We start from the raw sequence: 14,100 nt of genomic DNA on the forward strand, positions 1-14,100 counted from the left end.
TTATTCGTGGGAAATATGTATGGGCTGGGTCTGGAAGGAGGTACCCATCATTTTTGCCCACAACAGAACTCTTCTTGTGTGGACCCAGAAACAGTGATTTCTCAAGCTGCGAGGCCCTTGGTGTCTAGACTCTCTCTGTTACATTTCTCCTTTGTGTGAAACCCATCCGGTTCTTGCCTGGGCTCGTCTCTTCTTTATAAAAAAAAAGCTTTGCTAAGGCCAGCCAGGAGGAGCCAGGCACAGCCTCACTGCTGTATCCAACCACTTTCCCTTAGAGCTGCAGGCTCAGAAGGCACAGGGCCCCCTTCGACGTAACTGTGGGGATATGTTTTGTCACATATTCTGCTACTGTGTTCCCTAGATCGCCATCTTCCCAGCCGCCAAGATCCATTTCCTCACTGGCGGCTGCCTGCCTCCCAGGTATTTTAGGCTGTTGCTGTGGTAGCACCCCCACTGCAAGGTACCCACTTCCGTGTTAGTTCGGGTGACACGGCAGCTTTAACAGGTAAACCGAAATGCCATGGGATTGAGATAACTCAGTGTGGATTCTTGCTCACAGCATATTCTCATACAGATGTTCTTGGAGGTGTGGCCTTCCACTTGGTCTTTCAGAGACCAGGTTTTTTCTGTCCTGAAGCTCTGTCCTCCTGCCGGTCCTTGTAGTCCTTTCCACCCTGCTGGCCAAGGGGAAGGAAAGTAAGGGCCTCCCTTACTTATGAGCGCTTCAGCCCATATTCTCTTGGCCAGAGCTCAGTCATGTGATCACACGGCAAGAGGGGCTGGGAAATGTTGTCTAGTGACAAGCCCAAGAGGAAAAGAGAATAGGTTTTGGCGGGTACATAGCAGTGTCTGCTTCTTGGGCCAGGACTGTCTGGACTGGTGGACGAATGACCTCTGGCAGAGGAGGGAGACTGTCAACAGGCAGCCTGCCTTGGGACTCACTAGGGTGCCCTCAGGCATTTGTAGGTAAGATCCAGACAATGTGCAAATACCTTCATCAGCACAGCAGAAATTTCCTGCATGTCCACTCTGTGCTGAGCACGAGGCCAGGCCCTGGGACCCGCAGGAGAGCAAAGCTCCTCTTGGAGCTCTGGGGGACTCCTTTAATCACATCTCCTGTGCTGGGTACCAAGGGGCCAGGGAGCCTGGGGAGGGAGTCGGGGAGGCCGGAGGGTTTTGTGACATGGCGGTTCGAGGGCCTCCGGTAGCCGCAGAAAGGCACCCCATATAGTTCAGCCTGGCTCTCGCCATTAGCAAGCGCTGTCTCCACAGCGAATTGCACGAAATGTAATTAGAGGGGGAGAAGGGCAACGGATAGCAGATGTTCTGTTTCTGTCTCTCTGGGTTGTTTTCATAGGACACTGCTTTCCCGCTATGAAGCTTCTAAGGGTGTTGCCCCAGGATGCAGGGTGGTCATCTTTTTTTGTGTTAGTTTTTGGCTGTTGGCAAAGTTAGGGAGCTGAGAACGCCCTTGGTGGTGCTTAGGGCCACCTGGGGAGGGGCCCAGAGCCTAGCACCCTTGCTCTTCTCACGATGTTGGTCATTTGTGTTAGAAGCTGCTGCCACTGGTGGTGGTGGGGTGGTGCCCCCCCCAAAAAAACTGAAAAGGTAGGCTGCACTGGGCAGACAGAGCTTTCAGTCACCAGCCATTGGGCGTTCGTCCTGTGCCCCATCTCTGGCCTGGTGCAGAGATGCTCCTGGAGACCACTCTTCTTGGTAACCCAGGGCCGCCGGGGAAGGATCCAGAAGCTGTTATGTAGGGCACTGGCAGTATTCTCCAGGAGGGTTTTCAGAACGGGCTAGGAAAATGGGCATAGAGGACATTTTTAATACAGACCGAAATAGGCCATGGAGGGAAGTTTTAAATCTCTTTCAGAGACTTTTTGGGGGGCTAGAAAATCCTGTCTCTGGAAGCACGATGGTAGCCTGGGAAATATCTGGGGCACCCTTCCACGCTGGATTCGTTAATTTGTTGCACATTTTCTGCTAAGGAAATGAGGACTACAAAAGGTTAAATTTCTCGTATAAGATTAATTCAGCCATCTCTGTGAAATGGTGGACGCAGAATACCAATAGACCCTCATTTCTCTCATGCTGTCTTGCTTGGAGCCTATCAAAGAGTGTCCTGGCAAAGAGTCAGGTCTGTGGATGCGGAACAGTGGAGTCAGTCTCTCTCTGAGCGTGCCAAGAAGGCTGTGATTTAGAAAATGTAGCTACCTTTTAAGGAAGGATGAAAAGGTACAAAATGCACCTTTCTTTGCATGTTAGATACCAAATATTTTGGAGCGATTAGACATGTCGCTCCCGTGTAGTCTCGTTTTCTCCGGCTCCGTAGAGTTATTTGCATGACATCTACGAGAACGAAACTTGTTAAAGCTGCTCGCATTTGTGGAGCTCCGGTGGTTTCAGGAGCACCGCTTGGGGTCCTAAATAGACCGACTCCTCGATAAGATCTGTGTCTTTTGAGTGTGGAACTCTGCATTCAAGATGTAAATGCAGTAAGAGTTTTGCCCTTGTTTTAATTGCTCTTCACAATGCGTGTGATTTTTCTTATCTGATTTAAGCCTGGGGGTGGGGGGGTGCAGGGGAAGTATTAGCGCTTGTTACATAAAAACGAAAGATCCTTGAAGTTAGATTTCTGGATTTTCTGTCAGTGCTGCTCTTTTTTCTTTTTTTTCATATTGTCATATTGTCATAAATGAAAGGGGGTGGGGTGGGGCCTACCAGGATTTTGAAGTTTCCTCCTCCTATTTAAAGTTTCATTTCTGCTTTATAGCATCAAATAATGCTGGTTATTTTTATGTTGAATATTTGGGACAAAGAGGCTCTCTTAAAGGAAAGATAATTGCAAGCTTTGTCCCTGGCCTCAAGTTTACTGCAGGGCTTCTCATCCCCTTTGGTTATACAGAAATGAAATTATAAACCACCAGTAGCCTTGGAAATCTCAATCGATTCCAAATGACTAAATATTTAATTCAATCATTGCCTATACTTCCAGGGATGACTCGGGTGTTTTTCTTTTTACCGAGGGCTCCGTGAGCGCCGGGCTCTGCCATGGCTGCTGAGGACTGTGTCTGTTGCAAGGAGGCTCCCCTGCAGTGAGGAGCTGGGGCAAAGCCTGTACCACAGCAGCCCTTTTTGCAAATGGTAGTCGATTTTTGCAGAAGGTTTGTGGCCAGATCGCTATGTATAATACTGATGAAGCATTTTTGTTCCAGCTCTGTCTCGGAAGACCTAGGCTGTAGACGTGGGGATTTCAGTAGGAAACATTATGGATCTGTGGAGCTGGTAAGTTTACACTGTCTGTTCAGTGGTGGAACATTGATTTAGATTTAGAGCATCGCCAAGCTCATCAGATCTTTTGTTGTATATTTACTGTCAGACCATGTGGGTACCGTGTAAGGCTGGGATGGGAATAAATGACTATTGAAAGGCCATAATAATTTGATCATCTTTATCTGTTTGTTTTTATTGTTACGTACTCTTAATCTGTGCCTTCCAGTTTGTTAAAAATATGTTGTGGCTTGGTATTTTTTTCTCTGGTGCACGTAATTGGGGTATAGAATTAAATTAAATGATTTATGAATTAAGAGAGGCAGCATTTGGTTCTTATATTATCTTATTCCTAAAAGTTGATAAATCTAGTTTTTGAGGTTTAAACATTATTGAAATACATGTTCTGATTTTCTGTACCTTTGCTTTCTGGGTATGTGGTAGGAGTTAGAATATTTATGAGATTTTTTTCTTCCTGTTAAAAGTATATTTGTTGGGCTAGAACATACTGTAATAGATGATAGATACCTAGAATGAAAATATCCACATTTTCCTTACGAGAGACATTAGGGTTTATGTTATCATCTTTTAAAATAGAATGCTTTCATTTTAAAAGAGGAATAATGAAGGCATATTTTAGCCTCTATTTTTTAAAAGAACTGTGATTTTTTTCCCCCCAGTTGCATGGAAATTTGAACAAATTTTCAGGAAAATGTTCTCATAGAATCCTCTTGATTATTATTTAACACTATTAAAAACATTGAATTTATTATTTCTATCTATTTACAAAAAAAGAGTTGCTTGGATCCGTTTTTGTGTAGTACCTAATTTTCCTCCATTAATATATGCTGCATTTTTGCAGGGTTTAAGTAGTAGGACAGATTATAACAGAGTTGTGTACCAGTAGCATTCTATTTGAATTCACTTGTATATTATAGACTTGACTGTGTATCTGGCCCAGGGCTGAGTATTCTTGAAAATATAAAATAAGTAAAAGATTTGGTCCTTGTTGTTAAGGAGCTTACTGTCTTGAGCTGGGCAGATAAGATACATAAAATATCTAGAAAATGAATTTAGTCACATAAAAGACACATTGATTGACTCCATCAATGCGTGTTCTGTGCCCGTCACTGGTGGCACCGGGCCAACTCAGACCACCACCTCCCCCAAAGGAGCATGTGTAGAACTATAATTCAGGGCAGGAACTGGTAAAGATCCTGAGAGGGATACAGATAGGGCCTGGTGGGGGTGAAGAGAGGGGAGGAAGTGACCCATCCTAGCCAGGGATCTTAGGGAAGCAGCCGGGAAGGCCTCGCGGAGGCTGTAGGACGGACGTGGGTTGGTGGTAGAGAAGACAGACAGTGGATATTTGCAAACAATGTGATTCTTGGCAGTGATGTATTCCAGGGGCAGTGAGCAAATGGCCCTGTCTCGCAGAGTGAGTGAGGCAGCAGAGCTGAGTGGCCACACAGCAGGCAGGCTTTGAAATCAGGCCTGGCTTCACACACCAGCTCCAGCACCCACCGTCTGTGGACTTCTCTGAACCTCAGTGGTGCTTACGAACTTGTGCCCTGAAGTCATATTGTTTCATCATTTCCTAGTTGTCCGATCTTGGACTTCTTTTGGCCTCGGTTTTCTCATCTGTGGGGATATTATATATTATATATTATATAAATGGGGATATTAATATTATTTAGTTTATAGGGGTGTCAAGAGATTAAATGAGATGATGCATATAAGCACAGTCCATGTTAGTGAGCCATGGTGGCAAAGATGAAATTTGGTAGCAAAAGGAGGACCTTGACTCACAAGTAGACTTTGGACCTGTTCCAGTAAGTCATATGAAGCTCTTGTAAACAGTGAGAGTGGTGTCTGGGGAGACAACAAAGGTGTGAAAGCTGAACCCTTTATAGACTTGTGGAAAGCACAGGCTGGCAGGCTGGGAAGGTCCTTAGAGCCGTGGTTCTCAAACCTGAGCAGGCATCTGCACTGCGTGGAGAGTTTATCAGAACAGACTGCTGGGCCCCCATCCCCAGAGTTTCCAATCCAGTAGGTCTGGGGTTGACCCAGAGTTTGTGTTTCTAGCAAGTTCCCAGGGGATGGTGATGTCGCTGGTCCTAGGATCAACACTTGAAGAAACCCCGCCTTAGAGAACCCCAGACTCGTCTTTGGTAATCCCCAACCTGATGGGGCAGCTCACTGACCAAAAATCTTCCTTCCATTTGTTCACGTTTTTGTTCTAGAGCCATGGGTGTGTCTCTGTGTGTGTGTGTGTGTGTGTGTGTGTGTGTGCGTGTGTGTGTGTGTTGCTAGCTGACTTTTAAAATAGTATAAAGTTAATTTTAAATACATTTAAAAATTCCACATATAATTCCTCTGCCCCATTGCCACTTTTTTCATCTCATTTTGATACCTTCCAGTCTTTATAGTGACTAACCTATTTTCACCTAGCTGTAATCAAATTACACACATAATTTTGTCTTCCTCTTTTCTTCGTTCAGCCGTGTTTCACAAACGTCTTCTTGTTATTGAGTACCATTTTAATCGTGTAATAGCCCAACATCGTTATAAACAATTCTTTGGGTAACAGTTCCCCTCCTTTTGTAAAATTAGGTTGTGTCAGCTTCTCCCTTGTCAGTAATGGCATGCCCTGGTTGTTGGAATGGTTGAGAAAAATCAAATGAGCCAAGTTCCATTTTTGCCATCTAAAGATCTCTTGAAATTCTGACTCCAGTGTTTTAAGGAAGGAGACCTTTTCTCTCATCTATGACCAACACTGAATTATTAAATTAAAAACCATTTTTGTGTTTTCTATGTGCACGAGAAAGTAAGTTTAACTTGTTTTTCACACCGGGTTTGATGAATATTGTTGGAAACCCAATAAATCTTGGGCATCCTGAAACTCAAAGTTTGTAGAAGGGTGCAGAATTGAAATTTTGGCATAGACTTCTTTTGACCTTGAACAAATGAGGTAGAAGTCCTTGTGAAGAACCAAGCTTGGCTATTGACATCAATAATGAGGACAGATTTGAGGGCTCAGTTGCCTTGGTTTAAAATGGGTATGAATCTGGTGAGCGAGAACATGGAAGCTCAGACCTTTATAGACTCGGGGAGGGGAGGTTCTCAGCGTTCATCTAATACCCACATATTGAAGGCTTGCCCCCCCACCTCATGCCAGGCACGGTGCTAGGCACTGAGCGGAGGGAAAAAGCAGTTTCTCTGCCCTCCTGGAGCTGTGGTCTGGCTTTAGGAACCAGCAGCCTCCAGCATTGCCGGATCCCAGCTGTTCCCTGCCTTCATCAGGAATTGTTTCCTTGCAAGGAACAAGGCCCCACTCCGTCCAGCTCAAGTCTAAGGCAGTTCACTGAAAGTGTGTGGGTGAGGCTCACCAGAATGACGTGCAGGAAGCCCAGCTGGGCCTCCTGTGACCAGAAAGCCATCAGACTGCAGCTGATTTCTCAGGTTCTCTCCGGTCCCTGTGATTTCTTCCATTCACTCTCAGGAAGCCGATGCCGTCCTCTCGGTGGACCAGCTCCCCTGAGGGCGCAGTCCCCTCTCTCCCATCCGCTTTCCCAGCGGGGGCGGGATTTTTTAACACTTCTTTTCATCATGGTCCAATATACACAACAGAAAATTTACCATTTTTAAGCGTATAAATCAGGGGCGGGAAGTATATTCACAGCGTTATGTGACCATCGTCCTCATCCACTATCAGAGTGTTTTTCCATCAGCCCAGACAGTAACTGTACCCATTAGAGAGTAAGTCCACATTAGCCCTTCTTCCCCAGCCCCTGGTAACTTACATTCTGCCTCTTTCTCTATAAATTTACCTCTTGTAGGGGCCTCATGTAAGTGCAGCTCTGCCACGTTTGTCCTTTGTGTCTGGTCTGTTTTACTTAGCGTGGTATTTTCAGGGTTCATCCATGTTATAGCATGTATCAGCATTTCATTCCCTTTCGTGGATGAATTCTGTCCTTTGTATACACCACATTCGGCTTATCCATTTCTCTCTCTCTCAGTGCACGCTTGGGTTGCTTGTACTTTTTCACCATTGTGAGTAATATTGCTGTGAACATTGGCGTGCCAGTCTGTGTCCGAGTCCCTGCTTTCTTCAGTTCTGTTGGGTCTGTTAACTGGGAGCGGAATTACTGGATCATGTGATAATTCTATTTTTAACTTTTGAAGAACTCCCAAGCGTGTTTCCATAGTGGCCACAGCATTTTATGTCTCTACCGGCGATGCACAAGGGTTCCAGTTTCTCCATCATCTCACCAATACTTTCTCCATTTTGTTTAATAACCATTCTGATGCGTTGTAAAGGGGTGCTTCATTGTGATTTACCTTTTACCCATGACCGATGATGTTGGGCATCCTTCCGTGTGTTTATTGGTCATTTGTATTTCTCCTTTGGAGAAACAGTATTCAAGTTCTTTGCCTCCTTTGCCCATTTTTTAATCACGTTGTTTGTTTTGTTGGTACTGGGTTACAGGAGTTCCTAATATATTCTGGATATTAATTCCCTTATCAGATATGTGATCTGCAAATCTTTTTCCCTGTTATGTGGGTTGTCTTTTTACTCTGTTGACAATATTCTTTGATGCATAGAAGTTTCTAATTTCCATGAAGTCCAGTTCATCCATTTTTTTTCTTTGTTGTTACTGAGTTACAGGAGTTCCTAATATATTCTGGATATTAATTCCCTTATCAGATATGTGATCTGCAAATCTTTTTTCCTGTTATGTGGGTTGCCTTTTTACTCTGTTGACAATATCCTTTGATGCATAGAAGTTTGTAATTTCCATGAAGTCCAGTTCATCCATTTTTTTTCTTTTGTCATCTGTGCTTCTGGTGTTATATTCAGGGAGTCATTACCAAATCCAGTGTCAGGAAGATTTGCCCCTGGGTTTTCTCCTAGAAATTCAGTAATTTTAGCTTTTATTTTTTTTTCCTTGATCCATTTTGAATTGTTGTATGTGGTATATGGTGTAAGGTAGGGGTCCAACTTCATTCAGTAGGTTTATGATCTAATGGGAGTTACTCTGTGTATGGAATGACATAGGGGTCCAGCTTCATTATTTTGCATGTCGATATCCAGTTTTCCCAGAACCATTTGTTGAAAAGACTGCTCTTTCCTCATTGAATGGTCTTGGCACCCTTGTCTAAAATCAATTGACCATACATGCAAGCGTTGATTTCTGGGCTTTCTCTTCTATCCCATTAGTCTATATGTCTGTCCTCAAACCAGAGTGGTGTTTTAAAATGTTGGCAGTACAATGTCTTTTCTTTCTGAAAACCCTCCATTGGCTGCCCATTCAAGTCCAGAGCCTTTACAAAGCCCTACAAGAACCTGTGTGATCCCGGTTCTGCCTGCCTTTTCCATCCTCCCTCATGCTGCTCTCTCACTGTGCTTCACACATTTGGCCTTGTTTTGGTCTTGAGAATACACAAGTTCTTCCCTGTCCCGGGGCCTTTGCACTTAATCTTCTTTCTGCCTGGAATGGGCTTCCCTATCACTTCTCATGGCTGGGTTCAGCTTAAATGTCACCTTCTCAGAGAGGCCTCCCCAACCACCCTACCTCAAGTAGTCCTTCTCTCCGTGCTGTTCTGTAACTCAGCATCCTGTTTCTTTTCTTAATAGTATTTAGCACACTGTTTATTTCATGTATTTATTTACTTACTGCTCTCTCATCCATTAGAGATGAGGGTGGGAACCATGTCTGTCTTGTTCATATTTGTATCTCTAGGACCTGGCACAGGGTCTGGCACTTATTAAGTTCTCATTAAATGTTGTTTATTGCTAAATTGACTTCCAATCCCCCATTTCCCCTAGTCTTACAGCCCCAGCACCCACCACAGTCTGTTCATTCTTGGGCCCTAATTTCAAATGCCTAGTAGAATGTCATGGATTGGTTCCTCTGGTTCAGGTGTCTATCCCTGATTCACACTGTAGTGCTCAGGGAAGTGGGGTCATGTGGTATAAATATGGCCTCCAAGACCCAGCACGTCAGCAGAGTTAGTGGATGGGGGGGTTTCCTCCGGAAAGGTTGTAGATGCAGTTCAGTTTCAAACAGCATGACACCCCGAATGCATCTCTGACATTGCCTCTAACAGTAGATGATGTAAGAGCTCAAACTAAGAGCACCTGGTGAAAATTCCTTCTTCTGCCAGTAGACCGTTATCCTTGACACTTTTTTCACTACCATAAACAAGGGTGCAGATTATAAACTCCCTAAAAATAGGAGTCATGGCTGTTCAGTTACCACTGTGTCCCTCGCACTAAGCACAATGCTTAGCATTCGTTACTTAGTAGATATTGATTGAATGAATGAATGGTTCAATTTGGTTAAAATTAGAAAGTAGCCTAACCCACCAGATAGAAGTAAAAGAAAGGAATAACAAGCCTCTTTGGCCCCCCTCCCCCAATATAATTGGACTCATTAGCTTGCGGTGCATTCCATCTAAAACAGATGCCATTTTTCTTCCTGAGGAATTGCAAGTCCGGTCTCTCATGGCAGCATTCTCGGCAAGGCATAGCTATTACACCATCGACCATTCTTCATCACTTCATATGGAAATCTGTCAGGAAAAGCAAAGATTGTTTGTAGCTTTTATTGATCTTTTCTTGGCCTCTGACTCAATGGATACGAAACGGATGTGTTACGAATGACGAATGGTATGGGCACAATATAGATCTCTGTCCTGCCCAGCCCCGCTGCTGATTCTCATATAACCCTACGTCTTGATACTTCTGGGGGTGCCACGGTCTGTAAGGTAATTTCAAGTCCAGCTAAATACCGCGCAATCGTTTTTAAACGTGTTCCTTCCTGACTGAAGCCCGCAGTTGGATGAGTCGCATGCTCCCCTGCTGTACAGGAAAGAAACATATAAATGCTTCTCTGTGCGGACGGCATGGTTTTGTTGTGATGAACTTGCAGTGGCCTCAAAGGCTATCTGTACTACCTAATTACTATCAAAAGAACGGTTTACACTGGACTTGCTTAGCATCTGCAGATTTCCACATTTGAGGTCGTGAGTGTTGAGGACTCCTGCAGGCTGATATGTAGTGATTGGTATTTTCGCTCAGGCACGAATTTGAATTATGCCTGTGGGACTGTCGTACAGAAAGATGATTCTTGGCTAATGAGTGATTTAGCGACCCGTCCAGCATCCCTGACGCAGTGCTGGTTTGTTCTCTACTCAGGGTCAAGGAGGCTTTTTGTTTTCATAGGCGTTTTATGGGAGAAATTATATTCTATGTAGTATTACCAAATTGAGAGATTATTGAAGGTACCAGCACGTTTCCCTCAGGAACATCAAAACATCAAGACGTCGACGTTCTACAGCTAAAATCATCATTTCGGCAGATGTTCTCCAAAATGGAACTGGCTCGTATCTAAGTCTTAAATAGCAGGTTGACTCAGTGAGGTGCCTCCAGGCACGTTTAGCTTGGAGCATTTACCAGTAAGTTAACATGGTTTAAAAATGTGGGTGCTTTCGCGGATATTTTTGGTGTCTTTGTGGGTGACTTAGAACCTTTCCCAGCTAACATTTACAATTCTTGGAACCATCTTCTGTGAAGTAGTACCTGACACCTTCATCCTCTAATGATTTCTGTAGCGTAGTGGAGCCAGAAGTCTTTTATTGTGATTATTACTTTGTTATTACTATTATTAGTTTTAGCGTCTGTTGAATGTTTGCTGTGTGCCAGGCACTGAGCTAAATGCCTTAGGTGCGTTTACCTGTTTGACCCTCACGAACAGCTGTGGGCGGTACGTGTTACTTGATTATGCTGCACCTCGTGGGGGTTCAGGAGACGTTTGTGGAAGGTGAATGGCTCCGCATTTAGCTGATGATCTCAGAGAGGTCCCACAGCCAATGAATGGTAAAAGTAACATTTCAGCCCAGATCTGTGTGGCTCCAAGAGCCCCCGGGCCTAATCTCTCAGTCTCTAAGCCCATGCTCTTACAGACCCTGCTGCTTATAGGCTGTTTTCTAAAGAAATGAGGTTGATTGTTGGAACCACTCCTCTGCCCTTAATCAACACCACAGAGAAGCCCTGCTTGAGGGTTTAGCCCAAACGTATAATTTTAAACTCTCTTCTGGCCAAATATTAACAAGCTTGGTTTTAAGAAGAATGTGGATAAAGAATTATCCAAAGAGACATCCGTGCCATAAATGGTATAAATTTAATTCCTGGATTAATCTCAACCATAAGATAGCTACCAACACTTGGCCTGCTGTCTGTGGCCTCTCCTAGACTTGCTTCTCTTGATCTGTGCCTTGACGTTATGCTTTACCCTGCCCTGATGGACAGAATGGAAAAGAGCCATATGGATCTAGATGGTATGTCTCTTGTAAGATGCTCTTGAGGATTTTTCTCAGTGTGCCACAAAGTGTCACTTTTAAGAGGACCTATGAGAAAAGTTTTGCTCAGGACCAAAAAGTACGATGCTTCTCCCGTGAAGCTGCTTTGTTGTTAATCTTATAGGCATTAGGAATCCTGTGGATGAGTTGGGTCTTTTCCTCTTTGCACTGGCCTCCAGGAAGCTCAAAGCCCTATTTATGGCTTGCCTCTAACTACCTTAAAGGACTTTACAGCATACATCCGAATCTGGTTCTCTTATTTTTACTTTATTTACCCACACCTAATTTGCCCTTTTTCTGAACTTGTTCTGTATCTAATTTAATCCTTTGAATAAATATATTTCAGAAAGGGGCACCTGCGTGACTCAGTCAATTAAGTGTCTGACTCTTGATTTCCACTCAGGTCATGATCTCAGGATCGTGGGACCAAGCCCCACGTCGGGCTCCACACTGGGCCGTGGAGCCTGCTCGGTATTCTCTCCCTCTGCCCCTCCTCTCCCACTCATGTGAGTGTGCGCGTGCGTGCACTCTCTCTTTCTAAAAAAAGAAAAGATATTTTGGTAAGCTGCTTTAAACATTTTTTAAAAATAAGGTAGGGAGCGCCTGAGTAGCACAATTGGTTAAGCCTCCAACTCTTGGTTTGGGCTCAGGTCGTGATCTCAGTGTCGTGAGATTGAGCCCGGCATCAGGCTCGGAGCTCAGTACAGAGTCAGCTTAAGACTCTCTCTCCCTCTCCCCTACCCCACCCCCATGATCACTCTCTCTCTAAAATAAATAAATAAATCTTTAAAATAAAATAAAAATAAGGTAGATCGTAAGCAAACAAGGCATTTCCATATCCAGCCCTTAACAGCGTATCTTCTGTCGCTGTTGATGGTAGTCAAGTTTATAGAATGACTTTGATCCTTGTCTCCTCCCCACCCTACTTTTTGAGATAATGTGACTTACGACCTACTTTCATAAGCTCAACAACACTTGAGGAGAATTAGCGCCACCTGACCAGCCATTCGGTGACCATCTTGGATAGTTGAGACCCAAAATGATGCCAAATCCACTAGCTAAACACGCACTGTAATAAGAATGCCAAGTAAGTCCGCTAAATTTTCCCGCATAAAAGTCTTGGGAACAGCCACTTCCATGATACTCAGCACCAGCACGCTCTCTAGTTTCAAAACTAGAACTGGAGAGGGGCACCCAGCTGGCTCAGTCAGTAGAGCATGGAACTCTTAATGTCAGAGTCATGAGTTCGAGCCCCACATTGGGTAGGGAGTTTACTTTAAAAGACGACGACAACAACAACAATTAGAATTGGAGATACTCCACTCCCAGCCTTCTGTGGGCCTGGGGTTGCTCGTGCTCTTCCTGGTGCCTCCCATCCCTGTGCTGCCATGTCCTTCCCTGTGGGATGATCTCCCTGCTGCTGCAGTGACCCCAGCTCAGCTCCCCATCTCTGGCTCCTACACCCTCTACTGGTGTCCCGGGGTCTTTGTTCACGGACTCCAGTGGTCTTCAACTAGTGGGGTATCATAGTACCGTGGTATACTATAAAAATAACTTCAAATTCTGACCAGTGTGTAACAGTTTATTTTTTATGTAACCAGAGATGCAAATTGTTAACAGATTGTTTGCTTGGTAAATTCTTCACAGGAAATCAAGTTTTCTGCCTTGATTGTGGTTTTTCATATGCCCAGGAGGCAAATTTCTCATGTGTGTCTCAAACACACACACTTTCTTGGTGCCTGTTGGGTAATGCCCTTTGCCTCTCCCATCTTACTTGTGCCAGAGCGATCCCTGCCCTACATCTGTTACAGGAGCCCCCTCAGCTTCTAGTAAGACCGGGTACCATCCGTTGTAGTGAAAGTAAATTTTTAATTTGGTCGAAAGTATATCATGTTGTATACCTTATATACTGTTCTCATGAAGAGAAAGTATTTTCATTGTTTTGAAAATGCTTTTTAAGAACCTGGGTTTACTTCTGAATTTAGGCAGGTCCACCACCAAAACTGTGGGATCCACCAACACACACACACACACACACACACACACACACACACACTTGAAAACCACTCTTTCACTTCTCTCAGTGCTGTTAAAGCTGAAAAGGAATTTGGTCTGTTTTCCAGCATTTCACCATGTGGACTCTGAACATTCAGAGCTCTGTTTTAGGCCCTCAGAAGCCAGTCTAGCCCTTTTAACTTACGAACTGCCCCCTGGCAGGTTGGGGGACATTCCCCCAGGGCGGTAGGAGCAAGAGCATTTGAGGCTTCACTGAGGTCCCTCCCAGTGCCCCTCAGCTGAGGCCCTGGCCTTCCAGCCCCGCCCTGTCTCAGGTCAGGTCCCTGCTTTCTTCAGGTACACATCCATCTCACGGGTTGGAGCAGCTTTTCCCCGTCTTTGTAAAAGATGGGAGCATCCATGGTGGGTTCTACAGTTGGCTTCCCTTGCTTTTCCCCACCAGGTGAG

General features: G+C 44.5%; 1 protein-coding gene across 1 annotated transcript in view; it reads left to right on the forward strand.

Moving 5' to 3' along the window:
* Positions 1-3,099: 3,099 nt before the first annotated feature.
* GARNL3 (GTPase activating Rap/RanGAP domain like 3) overlaps positions 3,100-14,100 on the forward strand; it is a 104,921-nt gene continuing 93,920 nt past the window's right edge. The window contains exon 1 of the mRNA XM_008698748.2: positions 3,100-3,288. Coding sequence (XP_008696970.1) covers positions 3,145-3,288 — 144 coding nt within the window. The 5' untranslated portion in view covers positions 3,100-3,144. The remainder of the gene's footprint in view (positions 3,289-14,100) is intronic.

This window comes from Ursus maritimus, unplaced genomic scaffold, assembly GCF_017311325.1.
Source record: "Ursus maritimus isolate PB19 unplaced genomic scaffold, ASM1731132v1 scaffold_17, whole genome shotgun sequence".
Taxonomy (NCBI): domain Eukaryota; kingdom Metazoa; phylum Chordata; class Mammalia; order Carnivora; family Ursidae; genus Ursus; species Ursus maritimus.